The sequence below is a fragment of the Coturnix japonica genome, chromosome 5 (genome assembly GCF_001577835.2).
Source record: "Coturnix japonica isolate 7356 chromosome 5, Coturnix japonica 2.1, whole genome shotgun sequence".
NCBI classification, from domain to species: domain Eukaryota; kingdom Metazoa; phylum Chordata; class Aves; order Galliformes; family Phasianidae; genus Coturnix; species Coturnix japonica.
Genome location: NC_029520.1, coordinates 18,214,214 through 18,241,308, shown reverse-complemented (window position 1 = coordinate 18,241,308; position 27,095 = coordinate 18,214,214). Strand labels below are relative to the sequence as shown.

General features: G+C 35.0%; 1 protein-coding gene across 10 annotated transcripts in view; it reads left to right on the top strand.

Annotated features, from left to right (window-relative positions):
* LRRC4C (leucine rich repeat containing 4C) overlaps positions 1–26,774 on the top strand; it is a 413,560-nt gene extending 386,786 nt beyond the window's left edge. For 9 of the 10 annotated variants that reach the window (XM_032444954.1, XM_032444951.1, XM_015864561.2 and 6 more), the window contains one exon: positions 22,233–26,774. In XM_032444954.1, the coding sequence (XP_032300845.1) occupies positions 22,275–24,191 (1,917 nt within the window). In that variant the 5' untranslated portion in view covers positions 22,233–22,274 and the 3' untranslated portion in view covers positions 24,192–26,774. Of the gene's footprint in view, positions 1–4,746; positions 4,835–22,232 lie in introns of all 10 variants that reach the window. The other variant, XM_032444957.1, reaches the window with a different exon arrangement.
* The last annotated feature ends 321 nt before the right edge of the window (positions 26,775–27,095 follow it).

Sequence of the window (27,095 nt, the reverse complement as noted above, 5' to 3'; positions counted from 1 at the left end):
AAAACCCATGACACCCTGCATCTTGCTTCAAGCAATGACCCATACTTGATGTTTCAAATGAAGCTGAAAGTACCTAACAATGTAACTCGGGAATTGGATGTGGCAGAAGAAAAAAGATTTAATTTACCTTCTATGCTGGCCTATGAAATGAAAGCATAGTTATTTCTTTTATAGACTATAGAGGCATCAGTCCCTTCTGTGTCTGTAGTTGGACTGTGGAACAATTCAGGTTTAGGAAAAACGAGAGTCAGAGAGAGTACATTGAGAGTTGCTGGAAAATGTCTTTTCTATCTTTCTATCTGAATATACAGACAGGTTAGAATTGCCTTGGCCAAGATACCAAAACTTATTGAATTACATGCTGCTCAAACTAGCACACTGTGCTGTTAACATTGTTTCATTATGTTTTATTACTGATTGCAGGACCACTGGTATGGAACACAGTGTGTTCAGATAAAGCTTCTCTGAAGCACCAATTTGTTGAAACAGTGGAACCCCGATAGGGATGTACCAATTAAGATAGCTTTAATGGGTTATAAAAGCACTGTCCGTCCTACAGATGGTCTTAGATACTGGTAGTGGTTTCCATGTTCAAATCATCATGTAGTTTTAAAAATGATTATATTTGTTGTTATTGGCTGTGATATTTTTTTCTTTAATTCCATATGCTAGTGATAATAAGACAAAAATGTTCTCTATGCTTAATTTCACTTGATTTTCAGAATCTCAGAAGGACCAAAATCACAGGTGAGAGATATATTTGAATTTTTGGTCATGCAATAGTTCAGAATGTTTCAGTGCATGCAGCCCTGGTACTCTGTTCATTTTTGATAGGCTACTGGATTTCAATTGATTTCATTCATTTCAAATGAAACATAAAATCTAGAACCTCTGTTATTTTGTGGACATAGAGGTGACAATGATGTAGCAAGGACTGTGTTTAAAAAACAAACAAGCACTTCAGCTCTTCAGCTCTTCAGCAGAGAAAGATTTTCTGATTCATTTGTCGATGGTTTTTATTGTTGTTGTTGTTGTTATTATTATTTTTATTATTATTATTATTATTATTATTATTATTATTATTATTATGCAGATCTTTATTCTTTTGTTGGTAGACTTGTTTTCCAATTCTTTTCTGCCCAAAGGATGAACTAGGACCCAAAAACTGAATCGACTACCATAACAAAAACATTGAGGTAGCCTCTTTGAAAAATGTGGTTTTCATTCACGTAGGAATATATATTTGTCAATTCCACAAGGTGCATTTGTGGGAGATTTTGATTGATTCTGAGGACTGGAATGGAAATCTCTCATGTTTGTGTCTGGCTAAATACAGACACTGCCAATTAGGAGAATGCTCTTTTGGTTCATTGTGCAGATATTAGCTTCATTTCAGTGGAAGCAAAATCTTGGATCCTTGATTTAAAAATAGGTATTGCAGACATTCCACAGAGGAAAGCTCTTTGAAATATCTCCTTGGGTACATGTAGTTCCCTGCATTTGTGCTTAACAGTAGAGCATAATTAGATTTCAAATTAACGTATCATGTGACTACCCTCAAACGAGGCTAGGTTAGGGTGAGTTAATTTCCTCTTTTGAGACTTTAATTCTAAATTCTACTTCTGTTTTAAGCATATGTGTCTGTGATATATGTATGCCTTATATGTTTATACATATGTGTATTCATGTCTCAACTAATAGAATAGGTTGTTGACCTCAAGTCCTTGGCAAGACAAAATAGCATTTGTAAATGTCGTTATTTGTTTGAAACTTCACATTGCAAACATGCATCCAAAGAGCTGGTCCTAGCAGCTTTAAGGCATGATTATTCCATGAAATAGAAAATGGTAACAAAGACATTCATCTTCCCATTTCATTACCTCTCCCCAGAAGCAACTGTTTCATTTGCATGGAACACTATTCAAGTTGTTGAATCCTAGTCTCCCAGGACTCTCTCAAAGGACTGGTAATAATTTCAGACCCTTTGTGTAAATATCCATTGCATAGGATAATTCTGTGCTTTCTCAGCTCCATCATTTTTTGTGTTTCTGCAGCACTAGTAGGAATTTAAAAGCAAAAAGACCAAATTAGAAATAGAGGAAATAACAGCATGTTTCTCATTCTCACTTAGAAATAGGCACTCTATATATTTTTTAACTGAACCTAATGTAAGATGGCTTTGAAAACTCCATGAAAATTACAACAGATAATGCAGTAAGTCATAGAGTAACTGGCTCATATCTTCAAAACTAGATACCTTATTCCTAATTTAGGAATTGAAGATTTGATCACAATGAAGTATGCTGGCCTCAGTCCTTTCTATCACTAAAAATCTGTGTGTAATCTCATGGTTAACCAATACATGGGAAAATATATGTGAGGGGGTGAGAGTCTGGATAGAACTCTTAACAGGGGTTAGAAGAATAGGGACCTTGTAGGAACTGAGTAGGACTGCATTTCTTCTAAAACATGCAGTATAATGAAACTCTTGTGGAAATAAAATGTCCTTCTAATAATTTTACCGGGGAAATCATTTCTTCCTTAGAACCTAATTAAAAATTATTTCTTTTATATAGTTGTTTGGAGTTATCTTGTAGGATGGTTAAAATTCCCTTGTAAGACCTATAGGAAATAAATTCTTTAGAGTTCTGTCCCCAGGCTCTGCAAAAAGTATTTCCAGGCTTCTGAATAGTTTATTATCATCAAAGCCACTGTGTACATTTCAGTGTATTGCATAACAGGCTATTGTTCAGTAAACTCTGGCAGAGATTTAGCGGAGATGAATTAAAATAAAAATCAAGAATAAAAAGAATACTAAGAAGACAACTTTAAAAGGAAATATGGCTTCTAATTGAATGAAAATTAAAATTAATTTTCTACAGCAAACCCTATGTATTTTGCCATTGTCTACTCCTTAAATTACAGATATATCAGGTGATCAAAGGAATAATCAACAGCAAATAAGTGTTTCTATTTCGTTCATAATTACAAAAGAGCATTTTACGAGTTTGGTTTGCTGGGGTGCAACCTTTTCAGTTATTGCTTTTTTGCACCACATGAGTCAGTGGCTCTAATGAGCCAGATATGGCTGTAGTAATTAACTGAGAAGTAATTTTTTTTTTTTTTTTTTTTTTTTTTTTTTTTTTTTTTTTTTTTTTAATTCTCACTCTGACCCTCTAGAAAAAAAGACTGTGTAACTTAATGATCTTGAGTCAGGAAGCTACTCTGCTGAGTTTCAAGATCAAATCAGTGAATCAGTGTTAGCTCTGGCTGTGTAATATCCCCCAGCATCTTTCAGCAATAGGATGTAAGTTTGTAATCTCTAGTATTGCAACAAAGCTGCTGCCGTATGTATTGCAGGAATAACTTTCAGTTGTGCTGTAGGATCATCTTCTTCACATAAGAGTTGAAGCTAATTGTAAATGCAGCACGTACCACTCAGGTTCCCTGTATGTGAAAGTAGGGTAAATAAAATCATACAGTCTTATAATCATTAAACTGTAGATTCAGAGATTCACCCAAAGGCTTGGATTGGAAGGAATATTAAAGATCATCTAGTTTCAACTCCCCTTCCTTGGGCAGGGTTGTCCCCACCAGCTTGGGCTGCTCAGGGCCCCATTTAACATGGCTTTGAATGCCTCCAGGGATTGGGCATCCACAGCTTCTTTGGGCAACCTGAAGTAATCCCTAAACTGCTTACAGAAGACAAGTTTTATTTCTAGTTGGACATACAAATTCACTACTGTGTCTGACTTGCAAAATGTGTATGATGATGTTTTAACTGTATTAGGAAGATGTATTAGATAATTGCAAATGAAAACTTAAGTTATATTTCATTTGCCCTGAAAGTGCTTATCCTCTGATCACCCAGATGGGAAGCAGAGACCACAAGGTGACTCAGCTGACCAATTATTCACTTCATACTGTATTTTGTAGAGTCATACTTATTCTGAGCAAGAGATGAGAAACCTGTCATATGGCATCATTATATATTGGTTGAAAAATACTGAGTGAAGCATTAGGAATAAGGGAATGATCTTGGCACACAGGTCAGTATGTCAGATACCAATTTGTTATTTTCCGTCTCTGTTTCACTCCCACACCACCACTGTACTTAGTTCTAAGGAATTCTAACATCTAAATATATGTTACCTAGACTATGCTTTTAGATTTCCCTTTAATTACTGGTGAATGTGTAACTTAATTTTGCTCTTTGTCTAAAGAGGAGATGATGGACTTTTAGCATATATTTCTCCTGAATTGAAGCTGAATTTGAAACTTTAGTATTGGATCAATTCTCCTGCTATCAGAAATACTTCCCCCTAATGATCCAGTCAGAGATACTCCAGTACACTGTCACTTGAGATATTAGCTTCAGATCTATTCTGTAGCTTAACTATATATAGTTGGTTTGGAAAAATAAATAAATTGGTGAATAAACACCATTTTAATATAAAATAAATTTTAAAAATTACATGTAATTTTTTCTAACTCTAGATTTCACTGCACCTTTTCTGAATGAGATAAGTTTTGATTTTTATTACTACTGGAAAATCACACAAGTCAATTTCTGTTTTAAAATTCTTTTCATTCTTATGTATAATTACAAAAACAATTGAGCTGTAGTATTGACATCATTTTATGCAGTTTTTCTCTACCTTCATGAGGCCCACATGCTAGTCTCAAAGCTCAGTCTTAAAGTCCTCATGACAAAAAGTAAGTAATTAAAGCTTTCATTTGTTACAGGCCTTTTTGCTGTTTGATGAGGAAAAAAATGAAACAACCCTTTCATCTTCTATTATACAGTTGTCCACAGAGTTGCTCAAGTAATAAAGTATGTATAAGTATGGTATGCATGAGTTTTCCTTACATTTCTACATGCTATGCTTATGCTCTGCTAAGCTACATAAAGTGCTCATATTTTTTCATAGCATGTTTAACACTACAAAACTGACTGTTAGCATTGCTGAGAATCAACAGGTAAAAATAATGCATGTAGGCAAGTTTAGAGCAAAAAAAGAAATCACTGAATTTGTTTGGGCAAAAGCCATTTGCTATAGCAAACTCCCATTTTAAATACATCTTGCAAAATAAATTTCAGACCTTCAGTCACCTTTAGAAGAATTCTGAAGTGCAGTTTCTTTGCAAAGCCTTTTTACAATTTCCAGTTTTTATAACCAGCTGCTTTTAATAACAGAATAATAATAATAATAATAATAATAATAATAATAAAATCTATTTATTATACTTGTTTATACTTGCCTTCGTATGAGTAAGAAAGAAATCAAATATCAGTCTGGATGCTGTTCTCTAATGCAGTCCTGATAGTTTTATACACTTTGTTCTAACTCAGTTGAAGTGTGATCGGTCCTCATTAAGATCATTTAAGATAATGAAAGCCTATGGTCCTCTCCAGTATTCTTTGTTAACTTCTGTTTAAGATTCATCTGTATCTTTAAACAGAAAGGCACTGTTTCTGCTTATTGCATGAGAGAATGTGCTGTTTGTAAGGGGTATGGCATTTGCCCAAAGGGACAAATGACAAGCAGCGATGTAATAGAAATATGAAGAAGCAATCATCCCAATTTCCCTTTTGAAATGCTCCTAATCATTTCATTGGTAAATGGCACGAGTTATCCTTGCGGGAACTGACCAGGCAAATAGGGAAGATAAAGTGATTCATTTATTTTCTACAGTTCAAAACAATTGAACATTTAGTACCTGATTGTGAAAGGAAGCTTAAGGCAGACTTAATATTATCTAGGCAATGATATTTGTCAGACAAAAAAAAAAGTAGGCTTGAACTTTGAATTTATTAGTTCTTATCGGTATGGCTTTGGCAGGTCTTAACTCTTCACCAAAGGAGTAAAAAAAAAAACAAACAGGAATTTAAATACCATGTGTTATTTAATATCTATATTCTAGAGAAAAAATATTGTCATGAGTATCAAGCACTGAATTGCTCAGAACTGTCATCTACACCTCATAGAATCATCCTTTTGTTGATTTTTTGTGGCATAAATCTTGTAGTCATTCTTAAGGACTGAGGCATGAAAAGTTCTTTAGGTGATTTTTTTTTTTTTTTTTTTTTTGGCCATGCTGTTAAAACATTTTTTGAGAAATAATTAATTGGATATTTTTATATGAGTAGAACTAGTATGTATTTATATAAAGGTTAATTGGTATGTATTTAAAAATTAATCTTCTTTTCTTGAGACAAGTATTTCATTAACTGTGAAGAAAGATATGTGGTTACCCTTTTTTACTGTTTAAGTGTAAGTCAATCAATCCTCAGCTGTCTTTTACCAGCACTCAGATAGAAATTCAAGATAAGGAGTTTGATAAGCTAAATTAATGCAGTGAGACATCTCTTGTGCCAGTGAAGGTATACCGATTTATATAAGCTGTGTATCTGGTCTGTAAATTTTATTTTTGATAGCAGATAATATTACAGCACAGTCAGGACTTTCTACAGGCAATCTTTATGCTCTATTTGTAAGGTGGAAGTGTTTCACTCCAGTTTATAGAAGGGAGAGGGGGTTCTTTGGTATATGTATACCCTGTGTGAAAGAGTGAATGCCCAAACTAGTCAGTAGTGATGCTCAAACTAATCAGTAGTGATCCCTTTGGAGTCTGTGTCCACTTATAAAACTTATGACCACAGTATATAGAGTGAAATTAAGAGAAAGCTATAAATTAAGTGAGCTATTATTGCTTGCAGTTTTCAGGAGAATTACAGCAAATCTGTGTTCAAAATCCTTGAATCAATGATATGAAAAACAGAATTTCAAGAAGAGGACTGTAGTAGCCTCATACCAACTTTCAGGTTTGCTGTCTGCTGTGACTGTGTTTTTTCTGTTCAAATATCTCTAATGAAATTATTCCTATCACTCCTTGGTATGTTCTTACTTTGCCTTTCAGTAAAAATTGGGAGATAAGAATAGTGAAGTGCAATTGAATTTTAGTCTAGTAAGTGCCTTTCTCACTCATAAGTACTGCTTGTTAAATTTCATTTTGAAAAATGAAGCTGTATTTAGTGTAAATGTGAGGGATCCTGGTGAGAAGAAAAGCACCCAAAACCATTAAAAAAAAAAACAAACAAAAAACTGCTCTTTTTGCTGCTGTATAATTTTAAAGCTATTTAGCAATTTGTACTATATTTAAGGAAAAAAAAAAAAAAAAAGATTGCTGACAACTTGGACACTAGACTGAAAGTAAAACTAAATTTTTAAAGGAGGATTTTGTATCCTTTAAGAAGGAAAAATGAAGTTTGCAAGTTCCTAGCAGACCCTTAATTAAATTGGAATGTTGCTATGCTACCTTAATACATTAGGGAGAAACTATTAAGGCTGTTTGCTGACTGCAGTATACTGCAGGTTACATTGTTAAGCTTCTTTGTGGAGCAGAATCAAGCTCTATCCCCATGAATAACTGTAATGAGTGATGGTAGGATACAGCTTTGCTCTCTTGTATATGTTACCTACATAGAGGGCTTTACATCCCAGTACTTGCCAGTATCTGTAGTCTAAACAGCAGATAATCAGATTTTTATAGTTCTCACCAAATGAAGGCTACACTCTTGCAGCATTTGTTTTCACTTTTAAGAGGAGAGAAGACAATTAATGGCTAACTCTTTCCCCAGAAATCTGTTGTGTCTTGTCTTACTCAAGACAGATGTCAAGGATGAGAGAATTTCTAGTGCATCCTTCTGCAAGTACTGTCAGATAGATTCTCAATATGCATAACTTACTGTTGACTGAAGGTCACAGAATGGTGGTCTCCTCATACTGGCTCCTAGCTTTCTGTCTGAGCTGGAAAAAAAAAACAAAAAAACGGTCTGTTGTATCTACTGAACAAAATGAAGAGCAAGAAGCTGTTGTAAGAATTCCATAAAAGCAGATTGTTATTTCAAGCTAATCCTTCAGCAGTGCTCTGGTGCTGTACTAACACAAATGCTCCTCTTTAATATGATACAAGTGAATAAGTCAAACCATCTTTCCAAAAAACAGTTTCTAAAACAGTTGGAAAGTTTACCGTTGCTCAGTAGGTCAAATTTGAACACAGATATATAGTTCCCATTGTGCCTTCAGTCTGATTTGAAGACAGTAGTCTTCACACGGTACAGTGCAAAAAATGCCACTGTATTTTTCTCCATGAAATTGTTGAATTTAAGTGCAGAATAAGGAAATTCTGATATACTGTATACATTATCTGTCAGTTTAGAATTTAAAGCTCACAAGCAAACTTCTTGGTAAAAGTATTAATGTAGTATAAGGATAGACACTTCTAGATAAAAGTACAACTGTAGTATAAGCATAGGCCATTACCATTTATTAGTCACTGTAAATCCTTCTAAATTCCATGTACACCAGACATTACACATTATAAATGTTGAAGATAAGGACCTCTCTTGATTCATTACAAGCAATGCTTGCTGTTTTCAGTTCACAGCTAGCATTGCAACTCTGTATTTTATGGTGGGAAGGAACATAAAGAGATGAAAGGAAGAGGCTCATTATTTCAAAACAGAAAAGGCTTCTTTTTTCAATGTTGTTTTTTTTTGTTTGTTTGGTTTTTTTTTGTGTGTGTGTGTGTTTTGTGGTTTTGTTTATTTGTTTATAGGAATTTAAAGTGAATCCAGTCTTTATCATTCTTCCTGCATTTCAGCAATCAGAAAGCAGATCTTCTTTATTATGCATTAAAAAAGCAAAAACATTTGTCTTATTTTTACCTATTGATGCCTGTTTTATAACAGCTGCATTTTCTTAACAATTAGCTGTCTAAATCTCTTGATATTCCTCATGAATAAGTGGATTGTTTGGTGGATAAGGTTGAAAACTTCATCTAGAATTAAAATAATTCTATTAAAAATAATTCTGTAAAAATAAATCCTCAGGGACATAGAGGAGATCTCATACAAAAAATAAATAAATAAAGAATAAAAGTTTCTGTCATCTTCTCTCTAACAGTGATAGCTCAGATTTCAGTCTATGACAGTAATATTAGAGGAAGTTCTGTGCATGTTCTTTATCTCTGATACCTAGCAGCTCTCCTGTCTTCACTGGAATCCTTCTGAGATTTAGATTCCAGTCTAGAAATCAGGGCTAGTACAAGGGATCTCTGTGCTTCTGTGAAGGTCCACTGTGAGATGTATCTTTTTGTAGTCTTCACTGGTTCTAGTTACTGCTATTATATCTTGATAGTTCTTGAGCTTTGTATAGTAGAGAGCATATGGATAGTAATATGAGTGCAGAAATGAAGATATTTTCCCCAGGTTACTTGGACTGAGGTTTTAAAATCATTCTTGCAGTTCAGCATCAGATATTGGCAACCAATGGTAATAGCCACCATTAGGCACGCTTGCAAAACTGGATATAGATAGAAATATCAGGCAAGTAGTAAGAAATACATGTAAGCTTCCAGACTAAATGGCCCATTATCCAATACAGGTCTGTAAGGCAGAAAAATGTTGGGGATTTGTACACTGTACAGTGTCAGTATTCCAATGCAATGTTAGCGCTTACATTGCTTAGCACTTACATTTGTCATTGTTTGTTTTAGCCCATAACCATATGGAGCTGGTGTGAAATACACTGGTCTGATGGTACCAGAAATCTTCTCCAGGATACTTTTGGAAGAAGAGGTGCATTATCAATGTATTCGTCTTCTTGAAGTATTTCAGTGACCCTTAATAATGACAGTCTGAAAACATATTTAGTGTACTTATCTTCACACACTGTTCTGCAATAGTGAATGTAGATAAGAATCCAGGAAATAGTTATCAGCCAGAGAGATCTGGAAACAGCAATACTTTTGTCATTCAGCTGTATTTTTGATGTACTTAGGCTAGAGCAATAGTTTTAATTGAAATCAAAAAACATTTTTTCCTGGTAGGAATCATAATTTATTAGAACTAATTTTGAACTATATTTATCAAAGAATACTAGGTACACGTATGCATAAACAAATGCAAGTATTGGTGTGCAAGCTTCTGTATTGATATTGACTTTAATTACATGGCCGGATGATATTTTTCTCATAGGAGCCCTGTGTCTCTCAGTGTATAGAATTAAAAAGCAACCTGAATTTAGTACTTGTATATTTGTCAGTAATGTGCTCCCTTTTTTGTTACTATTTGTTGCCATAAGGACGTCAGCTGCCTCAAAGCTGCCTGGAGTATGTATATTTTCAGCAACTATTGTATAGGCATATCCCTTTCACAGAACATTGCATGCATCTGTAAATGGTTAAAATTTACAAAGTTGTAAGAAACCAACAACAGCATTTTATAATGGCAGATATTGAAGATCTGTAGTAATAGGTGGTATCAGTGCTGCCTCTGATTATAGAATGGATTGGTTCAGAGGGGACTTCAAAGATCATCTATAAAAGTCAGCACAGAAACTGAGTTTTACTACAAACAAGCATACTTATATCCTTGAATAACATAAATTATTAAATGTATCCTGCTTTGAACAGACATTTTTCACATTTATTTTGAACCCTGGATTCCTCACTTGCTTTAAAACATCTTTAAAGTAGCACCATTACTTGGAATCTTTTAATAATCCAATCTGTTAATATCTTGAAATTTTATAATATTAAATGACTTTTGTTTCAAAGCATGCTGTCACACACATTGACTTTGCCTATTTAGCTAGCTTAGTTACTTTTCCTCTTACTTTATTACTTAAATTAAATGAAAATTAAATTTCCATCACACTAAAATTTATCTTAAAAGTATGAAATCATAGTCCAAGTGCATCAGTAGTCTGCAGCTGGCTTGGTGTACCAAATTCTTATTCTCATATGAGAGTTGATTTCAGTAGGAGTCAGTTTTTACCATTGTTATCCCACAAAAATCTTGTTAAAGTGGAAGTCTGTGGTCAACCCATGAATTTAGAATACTGTATCTGTATTTCAGAATCTGAATTGGTAGGAGGATAGAGGTAACCCACCTGTTACTGGAAATTTTACCTTTTTTGATTAACTATGTTGTTTGCTCCAAAAGTAATGTCTCCTATTTATTTTCATGGAGATAACAACATAGAACACAATAACACTGTTTGATAAAGCAAATTCTCATCTACAAAACACTATTTTCCAATGTAGTCACCACCATTAGGTAAGCATTTTCGACAGTGAGAAACAGGAGCCTGCATGCCACGCTTCTAAAACCTGCACCAGCAGCGGTGACTCACTATCACTGTTGCCACTGCAGAAACACCACCCACCTCTTCACTGTGCTCACATCCACTGTTTGGTCTCCGTAAACATTCAGTAAGTGTTGATGAATGTCAGTGGGTGCAGATTTTTCCACATGGAGGAATTCAGTGACACACCTTTGCTTCATACGCACTTTCCTGTCAGACACCATTTTGTCTGGCTGCCTGTCTGTTTCCATCTGTCACTTGACAACAAAATGGAACAAAATATTGGTGTTAAGGCTCAGTCTCTACTGCCATACTACCAGCATCTGCCTCTGACATCATGGGCCAACATTTCTATGGCAGGAATTTTCTTTCAGGTTCTTTTTAGCATTTAAATTTAAAAAGTAGTTCAGAGCTTGCCAAAACCCTCTCTGACTTATGGTTTATGTGAAAGATTTCCTGCAGCCAAGAAACAGAAGATCACAGCCCATATACTGCAGAGTCTTGGCAAGAGTAAGCTTTGGAGATATTACGCAGGGAACTGGAAACAGTAGGTCCCCAGTAGTCCTTGCCTATTCCCATTGTAGGAAGGACTGATCTGAAGACTCAGGTGATCCAGTGTAACCAGTATCTGTGACATGTTCTCTAGGCTGAAGAGAAGAACAATTCTCCTGAGATATCCAATTAGTTTCAAGTAAGAATTCATAATGTATTCCTTGAAGACTGCAGACTATATTATCAACTACTAGTTGATACTACTAGCAGATAATTATAATGCTACTTATCCATCTGAATGCAGTTCTTCTGTAGGAGGAAAAGAAAGAAGCTGCAGTGAGGTGGGCGTCAGTCTCTTTTCTCAGATAACAAGTGATAGGATGCAGGGTGATGGCCTCAAGTTATTCCAGAGGAGCTTTAGATTGGATATTGGGAAGAATGGCTAGATGGAAAGGATGGCAGGCATTGGAACAGGAAGGTGAAGGAGCCCCCAGTCCTGGAGGCAAGAGATGTAGCACTTGAGGGCATAATTTTTTGTGGTTTACTTAGTGTTAGGTAAAAAGTCGGTTTTGATGTTCTTAAAAATCTTTTCCAACCTAAGTGATTTTGTGATTTTGATGTGCAGACAAAAACATCAAATATAAGATATTTAATGCATTTCTGGAAGGTATACAAATATTATAATAAGAATAATACAGGTAACTGCAGAATAGGACAGAACATTTTCTAACATTTAATCCAATTTAGTTTTAAATGTCATAGCATGTTGGTTTTCTAAAGCTTGAGTAGTACATGCATTAATATGTACATAAAGTTCACATTTGAATGGAAATGTGATGCAGGAGTTCTGGCTCCCAGTCCTGCCTTGGCTGCTGACAATTTTCATTCCAGCATATCCGTTTAGTCCCCTGTGTAGTGCTGGGAGCAAAGTTCATCCATGCTCCACTCAGATGCAGACTGTCTTGAACTCTTGAGGCTAGGCTGGAGCAGCACTGTGAGGCATCTTAGCTTAGGGCCAGTAACAAAGAGCTAATTCATGGTTATTTTTTGGAGCAACACACAATACATCTAATCAGCACGGAGCATGAAGCTCATGTTTTCACATTATCTTGCAGATACATGCTAAATTTTGCCAACTACTTTAATGCATTAATGCATCAGTTTATTCAGTCATGAACTAGTATATAACCTGTTTCTTTTTTCAGAGATCTTGTGAGGATGTGTTTATGTTCAGTGTCTTATTAAATCAATCCAGTCAATGGTGGATGGTTGCCAAAACTTCCAGTGGGTGCAGGAGGCTCTGCAGCCTCTACATTTATGCAACTCCCAACAACAGAAGTATCAGGTCAAAGTTTGTTGTAGAGATCTAGGAAGATAGTTGTTGGTAATTGTTATAGTCCCCCTGAGTCATCACATAGTTTCACTCTTAATTTTATTTCACTAGCTGCCTCCTAAATTGAGTCATTTTCCCACTTGTAATATTCAAAGGTGTACAAATAGTGTATGCAAGAGCACCTGTGACCTATTCATTGCCCAGCAGTGATAGATTTGGTAATAATGTGCTTGCTATTCTGGCTGTGCTGCACTTTGGTGAAACCTAAGGTTTAATTGAAATACAGCCTGACCTTGGTTTTGATCATGGGGCATAGAATGGACATAATTGCTATGAATCTACTGAGAGATATTATGGCAAAATGTCATATTGCTAATTTTGGCTATTCATACCGTTTTGGGAAAAATAAATAAATAACAATAGTGAACCTAAACTCTCAGTTAAAAAATAAATAAATAAAATGTGTGGCAGATTCATAAAAGTCCTAAAACAAGTAATTTTCCAAAAAATTAACTTCTTGCAATTCTCTGTACCTATTTTTTTTCTCTTAAAATGCAATCACAGTATGATAATTGCATTGCCCCTAACAGTTTCATATTCCTTCATAATTAAATAAACAGCTTGTAAATTGCAGACCACAAAATGCCTGTGTTCCGCTCTTACCTTAAGGGGTTTCCATAGTTACCAAGGACAAGAAATTTAACCATCGGTTGCCAGACTCGAGGCTATTTGCAGCCGTAACTTTTTATTTTTGTCTCTATGTTTATTAACAGAATGAGGGAGTAATTTGGACTCAGTTAGCCACTACAAATGCAGTGATGTAAAATGGACTCTGGTGCTTTAGTGTGTTAGCTGGATGTGTTTCTCCCAGGTCTATTAGAATAATGGATGCTAGTGATACAGTCCATAGTTACCAAGGTTATGAAATACTTATCCAGCACTTCTCCAGCTCAGTATCAAATAATTCATATCTTTAAGCATTTTTCTTAACACAGTGTTATAGTGTAGATGTATTTGGGCAGGTGTGCATTCTAAGTGATAGAAAAAAAAATAAAATTAAAAAATCATAATAAAAAAGCATTAATGCAGACTTTGCATTGCTTCTTTAAGATAATTTGCTTTTCTCCTGCAGTTGCCTCTGTTCTGTGTATTTCAAAATGTATTTGGAAAAACTGCACTTTTTAAAGCACAAACACTGTTCCTTATAGCAGTGAAGTAGGCAATCCTCTAATCTGCTTATGTAAAAAAAATCTTAATTGTTTTCTAAATTAATTCATTTTTTACCAGAGCATCCATGTTGCCAATGCACAGAAAGTACTAGTAATCCACAAGTGTATTATATTTTTATCAAATTAAAATATTTAATTTATCCTAAATTATATTAGCTCCTGAAGTCAAGAACTCAGTAATGATCAAATTATGTTGTTGTTTTTTTTTTTTTTTTTGTGAAAGAAATATCCACTGTTGTAATTTAGAAAAGAATGTTAAATGCTATTGGTTTTGGCTTTAAAATCTGAACTCGCATGTCATAAGAGTTGGATGAAACTTTCATAAGGACAAATATATAATCTAATATACATTTCTTCCATTTGATTTTCCTTGTACCAGTTGGACACGCATATGGTTGTGTGAGCATTGCTATACTATGTGGTGTTTTGATCTGATATTTTCATTATCTCTATATATTGTTTTTGTGAGTATGGAGACAGTTTGGGAATGAAGAAGGGGAAATGTCTTCAAATCCGCCAGTCTTGCACTTTTTTTGCCTTTTCATCTACATAAAAAACACATTTTAATATCCTATAGCCGTAACCTGACAGTTTTTACCTGTTTCTTTAAAATCTTATAGCCTGTTGTTGAAAATGATTGTAATTTATAGTGTTTAATATCTCCATGTACTAACTGATAATATTGTACTAGACTAAAACTGGTTTGTTTGTGTTATGCTAGTACTTCTACATAGATGTTGTCTTAAATCACTGCTAGTCTATTATTCTGTTATAAAAAAATAATAATAATTTTTTAAAGAAATCTATATAAAATAGTGACCTTAGTGTGGCAGGCATGAAGACTGCAGTGGTTTCAAACACTGCTGTAGGATATCATATAATTTTTTACTAAGGGTTTCTTTTTTTACTAACTTGTTTGCAGTTTACAGATGCCTTCCAAAAAGGGTAACTGTCATTTTGCTTTGATAATAAACCAGAAACAGATGGAGAAAGCATCCTTTCAAAAATTCTGACATACTACAGTTTAATGGTTGTTCACTGATGTATATCTCTTAGAAGAAATACATACCTTCGGGTGAAATCCTGAAAGTGTTTGTATGACTTCTGTTTATTATTACAATTGACATGTGGCATGTAGTGACATGCTACCATAAGTAATTAAGAGAATTATGGTATCCAAGCTCTTGCAAAATTGCTTCTGTACATTTGTGTGGTTCTCTCTACATAAATATCTGCCTAGAAGAACACACAAGATGAAAGCAAAATAATATGTTAAAAGAAATGGCGTTTCATCAAATGAATTACTGAAAATGGAAGAGCAAAATACGACTTGAATAATTTGAGGTTGGAAACACTTTTACCTTCATGTAATTGGTTTGAACCAAGCCCAAGTCAATACAGAATGAAAGTTCCTAACGTCTACATGGGGTTTCAAGAAAATGAATCCAAATTAACTTTGAAAAGAGACTAGCTAAACTGCATTACATTCTTTTATGGACACTGTTAATTGAAATTACAGTGGCCTTGATTCAATTTAGCTTAAATTAAATTCTAAATAAGAGTGTCCACACAAAGATTTAATGCAATATAATTAACCCACTTTAAAAGTTAATTCCAATTAAATTTCTAGAATGTTTCTGCGTGGACATTACCAAGCTGTAATGTGATGGCTTTTATGAAAGAATTTAAGCTCTTTCACAGTGGAAAGTTCATAGATTGCTTCCATTCACGCAATTGTGACTAGTCTGGAGAGAATTACTTTTTTTCTTTTCACCATTTGGATGACATCCTCACAAATTATCACAATGAATAAAGAAACCAACAAAGTCCTCTTAATAAAAATAATGTGTCCTAAAGAAATATCAATTTCCTGCTATTTCCTATGGTTATCCTATAAAATAGAAAATGTTTTCAGTTGTACTGAGGATACAAAGTACAAATCAAACTTCAGAGTGAAAAAAAAAAAAAAAAAAGTATAAATAGGGGGAGGGGACATATAAAACTGATTTTGATTAAACTCTCATTTAAATTAAACTCTATAAAACGTAGGAAGACATCCTGGAGGAAAGATGAAATTTTGTCAAATAAAGCTGTTTTCTGTATAAGGAAATAAAAGAATGGAAAGGCAGATTAGATCAAACTCATCCTTGATTGAACTTTCCTGAAATGAATGGTGATTCAGGGGGATTGGATGTGTCCATCCAGATTTAGGTCTTTCTGTTTAGTCTGTTAGTGATTCATTTAAGACTTAGAGGGTTTTCAGAAGAGAACCAGAAAGCATTTGTGATATAGCAATATCCACTCTGCATCCTACACTTACATGCTTCAAGGGACTGTAGGAAATCTTGACAGTGTCCCAGAGTGAAGCAGTGAAACATGCAAAGAGGAAAATAATTTGTGTTGCACGTCTTGATTTATTTGGTCTCACATGTAATCAGTTTCCATTGCAGAACTGCCTATCTTGCCCTTTTTGGCCTCCACTATATTTAACTACAACTAAAATAAATAACGAATAGATAAAAGCTGCTGGGCTTTGAAACCTCCCAGGTTTTTAAGCATTGTTGCAATGGCTCCCTAAGCTGCTGTTGAGACTTTTAAAGTCCTGTAGCAGTGGAAAGGGAAATCTGATTTTTAAGAATGGAGGAAAAGATACACAGCTATATAGTTTCAGTGATAAAAAATAAGGCTAGGAGGAGAGAGACATGAGATCTATGTTAACAAGTCTATTTGCAGATTTTGTATAATTATTATGTAATGTTCTATTAATAATATAGCATGATTTTCTTTATTGGTGGCAAAAGTAATGAATAAAAAAATGTCATTTTACTGTATATGAGCATGCAAAGTGTTTACACTTCAGCACTAGTCCACAGAGGTGCAGTCAGGTGGAAAGGATTTCAGGCCAGAAAGGAAGAAGAAGAACAAGAAAGTATGGTGAATGAATTTGAAGCAATGTGGTTCCATCAGCTCAACCCTTTACAGCCATATGGGGCCACACATCTGAGGCTGCCAGAGCATTTGCAGAACAGATGTTGGTGGAGGATTTCTGACCCCAGTGGATCTCCCTGCCCACAGTTCAGTCTCTGTTCAGGGATAAGGGCTGTGTATTTTTCTGTTTTGTTCAGCTAAAACAGGCTGTGTGCTTGCCTCCCAGTATCTACTCTGCAATTCTCTTGGCTTCTTCTGCTGGCATTGCTGCCAGAAGGGATCAATTTGAGACCCTAAGAGCATTCAGAGTTATTCAAAAGAGAGTCATAAGAGTCACTTCTGCATAAGGTCATCCTGGACCTTAGACCTATTCTATTACTGTTTTCCATGCTGTGTTCCATACAGAAACTATTTGCAGTGCTCTAGTGCTGATGTTACCAGAAGAGACTTTCCAGCATAATTAGCTGCTTGACACACATAGATCCTCTTCATATGTTTGGAAAACTGCCCTTTAATTTGCAGCTGTAGGGTGCCTTGTTTATTAAAATATACAGATACCTTTGCAAAGGATATTTCTCTCAATAAGCTCTTTAAAAGGGTGTGGTAAACGGCATACATAACTGTGACATATAAAGTGAAAAGGGGAGTTTTCTGAAAATATCTATGTATTTACTGACTTAGTTGTAAAAAGCATGCTCATCTAGAACTTTCCTGGCATAAACTTGAGGGAGTGTTGTGAAGATTTAATTGTACTGTAATCATTTAAACACCTGATATCTGATACTTTCTTACCATATTTTCAATACATTGATATATAGTCTCACATCTTGTACTTTTTTCAGTGGAGATGTACAGCACCAACTGTTGTGTATTAGATTATACAGTATCATAAACTGTATATTAGGTTATAGGCATGGCCTTAGCATCATGTTGCTCTGCTGTTGAGACTGTAACTCAAAGGCCTACAGACTAGATAGAAAGCTGAGTTGTCAGAAGCAACTGCTAGTGATCCATTTCTGCCATCTGCATTCCTCATCAGATGGATCCTTTGGAAAGGTGTAGGAATTCTTTTTTTGGAATCAAAGTACACTGTTAAAGGTGAGTATAGTCACTTTATACTGATAAAATAACAAAAAGTGATGTAAGTTTAATATCAAGCCGAATACTTAATTATAAAGAATGGAATAAGAAAAAAGGAAGGAAAAAAAAAAAAAAAAAAAAAAAAAAAAAAAGAATGAAAACTACTGAGATTTCATTACAAGGCCTGTGAGGAAGGCATCTTGACATCTCTGCATACACATGCTCAACAAAGTTAACTTTCAGTAGTATAACAGCCGTGTCCTTCAAGCTGTTCTTTAAGAAAAAGTATAGATTAGCTTTGTCATTTCTATTCCATCCTCTGCATTGGAACTTAAGAGGGCAATGCTTTTTGCTTACAGGAAAATGAGTACTACTTCAGGACTAAGTATCAAGCAAGTACAGAGAGGAGAATAGACATACCAGGAGTCTATTTGAGTAAAGATTTTCTGAGCACTAAGGAAATAGAATATAAACTAAAGATATATGTTTGTATGTATGTGTATCTATGTGACCATAAAGAAAAAAATATATTACTATATAAACGGAGTTTAAAAATTCTGATTGTGTCTGGGGAATAGAAAGAACAGCAAGAGTATTCTTAGCCTTTTGAACAAATTTTAAATGTATACAGCAGAGGGCACTAGTGGTATTGAATTGACCATTGAATTGATATTTTAGTACTAGACAGATGAAAACAAATTGCTCAGAAGACAAAAAGTTGTCAAGATAGACTGAAGAAGCCGGTTGATGATCTGTGTTCCATATGTGGATTTATGAAGATAAATGTTTGTGTCTCTAGTATAATGGATGGATACTGAATAACAAATCATTCTAGTACTAAGTCCCAGGTGAATCTTTATGTAAAGCCCATTAACATATTTCCATAATGTTCTTCAAGCCTTTAAATTAATTTTCCACTGTGTTTATGCACTGGCTATATTTTTTTCCAGGGTGTTTCCACACTCTTTATATTTAAAATAACTCTGACTTAAAATGACTTAGAAAATACTTCCTGAAAACTTAAGCTCTTAGTGATGGAAAGATGCCAGTGTAAAAGAACATGTTGTTTTTTAATATGTTCCTTCTGACACAGAGAATCTCACCACAGAATATTAGAATCATGCAAAACTAGCAGGTTGGAAGTGAGGATTTTCAAGAGGTTGCATAGCATAGCTTCTGCTGGCCAAGGTTATTTTTTTATATCATTAGATCCTCTGTACTTCAGTACTGTATTCAAATAAAATGTTTTTATCTTTATTATGTTTTTAAACCCATGGAGCATGTGTGTAGGGATGGAAAAATAAAGATTTTCTGGATAAAGGAATGAATGAAGAGAATGATGGGAGATGGTGAAAACAAGAATTTGGAACAGGAAAGAAGTGCCTTGCAGGTCTTGCAGCATGGGTTGAAATGACTGACTTTATGAAGGCTGGCAAAGCAGCTGAGCATAGTTTTTGCATATGCTGGTTGATGTTGAGGACATCTGCTCTCTCAAGTTTGTTATGCTTTTATGTTTGTATGACCTTGGTAGTGTTTGCTACACATTCATGGTTTACTAATCCAGTGATTCTTCCAAACCTTCAGGATATCTCCTACAGGAATGAGAGTACAAAGTAGCAAAAAGAAAGGTAAAGATGGCCTGTTGCAAAGCTGGCCTTTAGCAGCAAATGGGTATGAGAGAGAACATAAAAGAAAGCTTTAGCTCTATGAGCCACAGGTGCTTAGGGCCACACTAGGCATACAAAGACAACAGTCAGCTCTTGCAGTGAAGACACTAACATTGTTCCAGTGCAATGGCAGGATAATTAATTTGGCGAGGTTCTTCATCTGTTTTATTACTCATTAGTGGAGTCATTAAGGGATATGTTTTAGAAGAGGAGAAAAAGTGAGGCAGAAAAATGATAAACGTACTCAATAAAAGAAAAGTAGGGACAAATATTTGGGTAAAATATTGGGAGCTAACAAAGAAGATGATTAATAAATGTTCAGCATCAAAATTCATGGATGATAGATCTTCAGAGCTTGAAATTGATATTAGATTCATTGATGTCTGACCACAACCGGCAGATTCCTCTTCATGACAGTGTAAGAAAGATGGTCCTTTTCATCCCAGTTTTTACAGGTAGTTTTATTACAGTGGATTTTTTATTTAAGAAAACTTTTCTGTTAGAGTGCTTTAGGGATTAGCTTAGAAATCCTTATCCCTATATTTAACAAGCAAAAGCTTGGGATAGGGATAAAGTACCAAGAGCACCTCTGAGTGACCCTGTAAGCCTACAGTAAAAACAAAGGTGTTACAGCAGCCACTTCTCACCAGAGTCTAGTTGTTACCTTAAACCCATGAAGCCAATGTTCAGGAGTACTGCTATTGGCAGAGGAAAGGCATGGAGAGGCTGGAGCAGTAACAGCTAACACTACAGCTGTGGTGTTCTCTAGAATCATATGACAGAAGTTAAGCCACAGAGAAGGAAGTTCAGTGACTTACACAAGGTTGCAGAACACATTAGTTTCATGAATCATTCATACCAAGACTTATGTTTTATAAATAACACTTACAGAGCAAATCAAACAAACAGCCCAGATCTTTCCATTTCCATTCACAGGTGTCCATAATACTGGCTTTGTTTTCTGCAGTAAATTATTAAAAATGAGATGATAACTCATACTAGCTCTGAAACATTATAACAAGCTAAAAAAAAATTTAAAATGCAGAAATGAACTCTCAAAACACACATTGTCTGAATATACAATTAGAGAAAGTATTCCATTAAAAGAATTATGAGACGCAAGTTAGTATATATTCTTTAAAGAAAGCTTCTTGAAATAAAATGAAACAATTCAGTGCCTGGAGTGGAAAAACCTTTGCCTTTTAGTATTTTATTTTACTGAATACATGCATTATGTATCTGAGTGCTCTAGGTTAGAAATATGCTTTAAGCTTGCTGTAATTTATAAGACTTCACTTTTGGCTGATTTATAGGAAATTTCATTAATCTCTACAGCAGAGGGACCTTGTAGAAGGCAGCAGATTGAAACTGAACTGAAGGCTAGGGGCTTGAAGAATTGCCACAAATGAATCAGTACTGAAAGACTTAGAAGGATAATGATCATTTTTAGTGTAAAATCTTTTTCCTCCTTACAGTAAGATCTGTCGGATTTTTCTTTTAGAGATACTGATGAAATTGTCAACCCTGCAGCTACAGAGATATTTTTCAGCATTTAAATGCCTATTCTTATTTCTCTGTTGGGCACACGTATACTAATGAGTATTTCTCTGCTTCTGGTGCCAAACAAAGGATTTGAAGAGGAAATATTGTGAATTTGGATGGTGCTGTTTAATGATAGAAAAGAACTGGTACTCAGTATTTTTTTGGGTTTTTTTAGTTGTTGTTTTTTGTTTTTTCCCCCATTTTGTTATTAAAATCTAAAATAGGATAGATATTGCCCTAACATTTTCCCAATCTGCTACATTTAATATTAAAAATTTTATTTTTATTCAGATTTTGATGTAGGAATTACATTTAGAATGACAAACAGTTTCACCCACCAGAAAAAACAGGAATTTTAACTTCCTCTTGATATTATCTGTTGTCTTCATTTATTTACAATGTGTCAAGAAAGTTGGAACCTTAAACATTTTTATGATTATTATCTTACTTTTCAGGGGGGTGGGGGAGGGGAAGGTGCTTGCCACTTCTTTCAACTCTCTTCTTGCATTAGAATATTTCCCTTAATTATCAAGAGTGGTTGAAATTTTTATCTGCTATCATAGTACATGAATTATACTTTTGGAATGAGCAGGTAAAGCTTGTGTCTGGATGTTTCTTATCTCATTGTGACTTACAGCTAGCATAACTGTACAGGAACTGAAATATTAGACTTTGCATAGCTATTTTTGCTACAGTTTGATTAAATTGGTATATTGGCATGAAAGGACTAGAGAAGTCTGTCCTTATTTGGAGAGCACATTTAAATATTTGGCATTAATTTAATGTCCTTTTCCCTTCTTTCTTTCAGAATATTCAAACTCCAGAAGGACCAACACTAGATAAATTATGAATGTTGAACAAGATGACCTTACATCCACAGCAGATAATGATAGGTCCTAGGTTTAACAGGGCCCTATTTGACCCCCTGCTTGTGGTGCTGCTGGCTCTTCAGCTTCTTGTGGTAGCTGGTCTAGTGAGGGCTCAAACTTGCCCTTCAGTCTGCTCCTGCAGCAACCAGTTCAGTAAAGTGATTTGTGTACGGAAAAATCTGAGAGACGTGCCAGACGGCATCTCCACCAACACCCGGTTACTCAACCTCCATGAGAACCAGATCCAAATCATTAAAGTGAATAGCTTCAAGCATCTGAGGCACTTAGAAATCCTGCAGCTCAGCAGGAATCACATCAGAACAATTGAAATAGGGGCCTTCAATGGTCTGGCCAATCTTAATACTTTGGAACTCTTTGACAATCGTCTGACCACTATCCCAAATGGGGCTTTTGTATACTTGTCAAAACTGAAGGAACTTTGGTTGAGAAACAACCCCATTGAGAGCATACCTTCTTATGCTTTTAACAGAATCCCTTCTCTCCGGAGACTGGATTTGGGGGAATTGAAAAGGCTTTCATACATCTCAGAAGGTGCCTTTGAAGGTCTGTCTAACTTGAGATATTTGAATCTTGCCATGTGCAATCTGCGAGAGATTCCTAACCTCACCCCACTTGTAAAACTGGATGAGTTAGACCTTTCTGGAAATCACTTGACTGCCATCCGACCAGGTTCCTTCCAAGGGTTAATGCATCTTCAGAAATTGTGGATGATACAGTCCCAGATTCAAGTGATAGAGAGGAATGCTTTTGATAACCTTCAATCACTTGTGGAGATCAATCTGGCACACAACAATCTAACACTACTGCCTCATGACCTGTTCACACCGCTCCGTCTAGAAAGGATCCACTTGCATCACAATCCTTGGAATTGCAACTGTGATATCCTTTGGCTCAGCTGGTGGATTAAAGACAAGGCACCCTCTAATACTGCATGTTGTGCCCGTTGCCACACACCTCCCAGTTTGAAAGGAAGGTACATTGGTGAACTGGACCTGAACTACTTCACGTGTTATGCTCCAGTCATTGTGGAGCCACCAGCAGACCTCAACGTCACCGAAGGCATGGCTGCAGAGATGAAATGCCGGGCGTCAACCTCCCTGACCTCTGTATCTTGGATTACTCCAAATGGATCTGTTATGACACATGGGGCATACAGAGTTCGGATTGCTGTGCTCAGTGATGGCACATTAAATTTTACAAAGGTAACTGTGCAAGACACGGGTTTGTATACATGCATGGTGAGTAACTCTGTTGGGAATACCACAGCTTCTGCCACACTGAACGTGACTGCCCTGGATAACCCTGGCTATACCTATTTTTCAACTGTCACAGTAGAGACTGTGGAACCTTCTCAGGATGAGGCACAGACCACAGAGCAGGTTGGGCCCACACCAGTTACCAACTGGGAGACCACTAACATGACAACCTCACTCACTCCACAGAGCACAAGATCAACAGAAAAAACATTCACCATTCCTGTGACGGACGCAAACAACGGGATCCCAGGAATAGATGAGGTTATGAAGACTACCAAAATCATAATTGGTTGTTTTGTGGCTATCACTCTCATGGCTGCTGTGATGCTGGTAATTTTCTACAAAATGAGGAAACAGCATCACAGGCAAAATCATCATGCTCCAACACGGACTGTAGAAATCATAAATGTGGATGATGAGCTTACAGGTGACACACCCATAGAGAGTCACTTGCCCATGCCAGCAATAGAGCATGAGCACCTAAATCACTATAACTCTTATAAGTCTCCTTTCAACCACACAACAACAGTTAACACAATAAATTCAATACACAGTTCAGTGCATGAACCGTTATTGATCCGAATGAACTCAAAAGACAATGTACAAGAGACTCAAATCTAAAACGTTTATGACATTATGGGGTGGGGGTGGGAAAAACAAAATATGGTTTATAAAACAAATGACACAAATGACTGGGCTAAATCTACTGTTTCAAAAAGTGTCTTTACAAAGAAAAAGAAATTTATTTATTAAAAATTCTATTGTGATCTAAAGCAGACAAATTATGTGTATTCCTCAGAACCTCTTTTTGCTGCACTTATTTACCCTCCTCCTTCCCTTTTTAATTCCCAGCCAACCCTAGTTCCCATTTGCCATATTTTTCATAGAGATCTTGATTCCCTAAAAGAACTGGCCTAGGAAATTTTGTAAGAATTCTGTTACACTTTGGGAATTTTTATGGTGAATTCTAGTGGTGAGATTCAGTCTATTTTGTCACTTTTTCTCTTCTTTTCTTTTCTCATGCCCTTTATGAAATTACTCAACAGGGAATGGAATATTAGCAGCAACTCGACAAGTGAGCAAACATACAAGCAAAACGTTTTTTTTTCTCCATGTAATGATTTGATTATTTGCTCTGTATTTACCAAAGGAGCATTCTGTGAAGGAAAAAAAGAAAAAAGGAAAAAAAAAAAAAAAAAAGAAAAAAGGAACAAAAAGGAAAAAAAAATAAATTAATTTACTTGTGAAAACCTATAAAACCCATGATCTTTTAAGCAATTCTAGAACCAGAATTTGTAGTTCAAACACTAAACTAAGATTATAAATAAAATATTGTTGGTTGTTTTTTTTTTTTTGGTTTTTTTTTTCTGTACTTGGATATAGTTTACTTTTAGTGTGGCTTTAAAGATTCAAAGCTTGTTAAAATTCTTACAATATTCTGCTTTGATGGTCCAAAACATAATTGCTTTAAAAAGAATAATTAAAATACTTTGGATCATTACTGAAGAATAGTATAGTTTTCATTTTAGTGTACATAAGCAGCACACTAGCAAACACAGTTGCTTGACTTTTAATGCAAAATTATGATGATTTTCTTTTAATGGTGTCATCTTTTATATCACAACGTGTATTCCACAATATCAGGTAAAGTTACACGAACTTTCGGTTATCACTGAATTAATTAGACAAAGGTGAAAATGGTGTTTTATTTTGTTTTGTTGTTTTGTTGTTTTTGCTGTCCATAACTCAGTCAATAAGAAAATTCACTGTATCAAATCTAGTGGATCCCAGTTTAGTTGTTGTGGTACTTCTAGACATAAATATGAAATATGTTTAGATATCTAAAAGATCCATAATCAGAGCTGTATCTCTAAGCCCAAAATTAAATCAAAATTCTTCTTGATTAAAACAAATCAAAAAAAGTCAAAAAGAACAAGGGTGATCATATCAGAAGAGAACAGGCTAATGTCATTTGCATGATAATTAGATTACTTATAGCATAATCAGCCTAATTTGATTAAAACTCAGACCCATTTACCAGTAGGAAATGTGCTTCCTTTTTGTTTCTGTTTATATACATTCTCTCGAATTAACTTATTGTTGTAAGAATGGAATATACTTTGTATGTTGAAAGCTAAAAGGAAGTTTTTGCATAAGAAAAAACAGATTCAGGACACTGTATTCTTTCAAGTACAGAAGTTCTTCCAAATTAAACTACTTCATGTATTGGCAATGAGGTAGAAGCATTTTAAGATCTATTGAGATCCAGGACCTGTTCCAAGTGATTAATGTACTTAATTCTTACCAAAATCTCTTTGGACTGTTCTGGTATGCTACAGAAGGAAAAAGATCCTCCTGAATAGTATACTTCTATTCTGTAAAATTAAGGAGGAATATCTGCCAGACAGGTTGAGGGTGTCAATATCTCTCATTGGATGCACTCTTCTCAAGGTTGCAAGTGAAAGTTGCAAGAAAGCCTGATTTAAAAAGGACACTGAAGATATGTGGCAATGAATCACACTCTGCAAGGAGTCTGATAAGTATAATACAGAACGAAACCCAAAGTTCTATAATAATCTCAAAGAAACATTTGGCAAGACATTATCCTTTGATGTACTACATGAAAAATAATATCTACTCTTAGAGAATTTTAATGCAGGATAAAGATGGACCTGAATGTAAAATGCTGAAGTAGTGATTCCTCTCTTTGCCTACTTCTTCAAAGTGCATTACAGAATTTTACTGCTGATTTCTTTTAATCATTGTGATAAATTTTGTACAGAAACTCCGCAAATACATAGGATTTCTATTTTGCCCATCTTTATGGTTACCAAAATTATGTCCACGGCCAATGCTTATCTGACAATTGAAAAAAAATTGTTTGCAGGAATCCTGAATCTGTAATCAACAGGTTCTTGTTTAAAAAAAAAAAAAAAGATGGCTACTATTTAACAACCATTTTCTAAGGCACATATGGTCACCATGGTTTCATAAACATGTAGTTTTTACAGACTCCTAAAAGTTTATTTTTGGAGGTAATTGCAAAGCAGGACAGTGTCAGTGACAGTAATACAGTGAATACAGTGAAGTAATGCAAAATAACCTCAGTGACTATTGTAAACAATATACAGATTCTTATTAAATATTAATCAGGTTATATTGGCTATGTGAATAATACTAAAATCAAACAATTTAAAAAAAAAACACAATATATTCCCATTTCTTTATTATAGAAAAAAAAAAAAAAGCATTTTAGTGTGTTTGCTTAGGATAAGATATTTATTAAGCAGGAACCACACTAGTTATGACTTTCTCAGCATCTTCCCCATCCTTCTTAGAATTACAGAGATTATTTTTGCAGATTATAAACCAGAGTTAGAGAACATCACAGCTTAAATTCTTAACTGAGTTCTGCAACAATGTGAAAGGAGTACTGTGCACCCTCTTATTTTCATTTTTAAAACAAGCTAATGCAGCCTGCTGCTACTCTAAAGACTGAGGTGTTAAATATGAAGCCTGAATCTC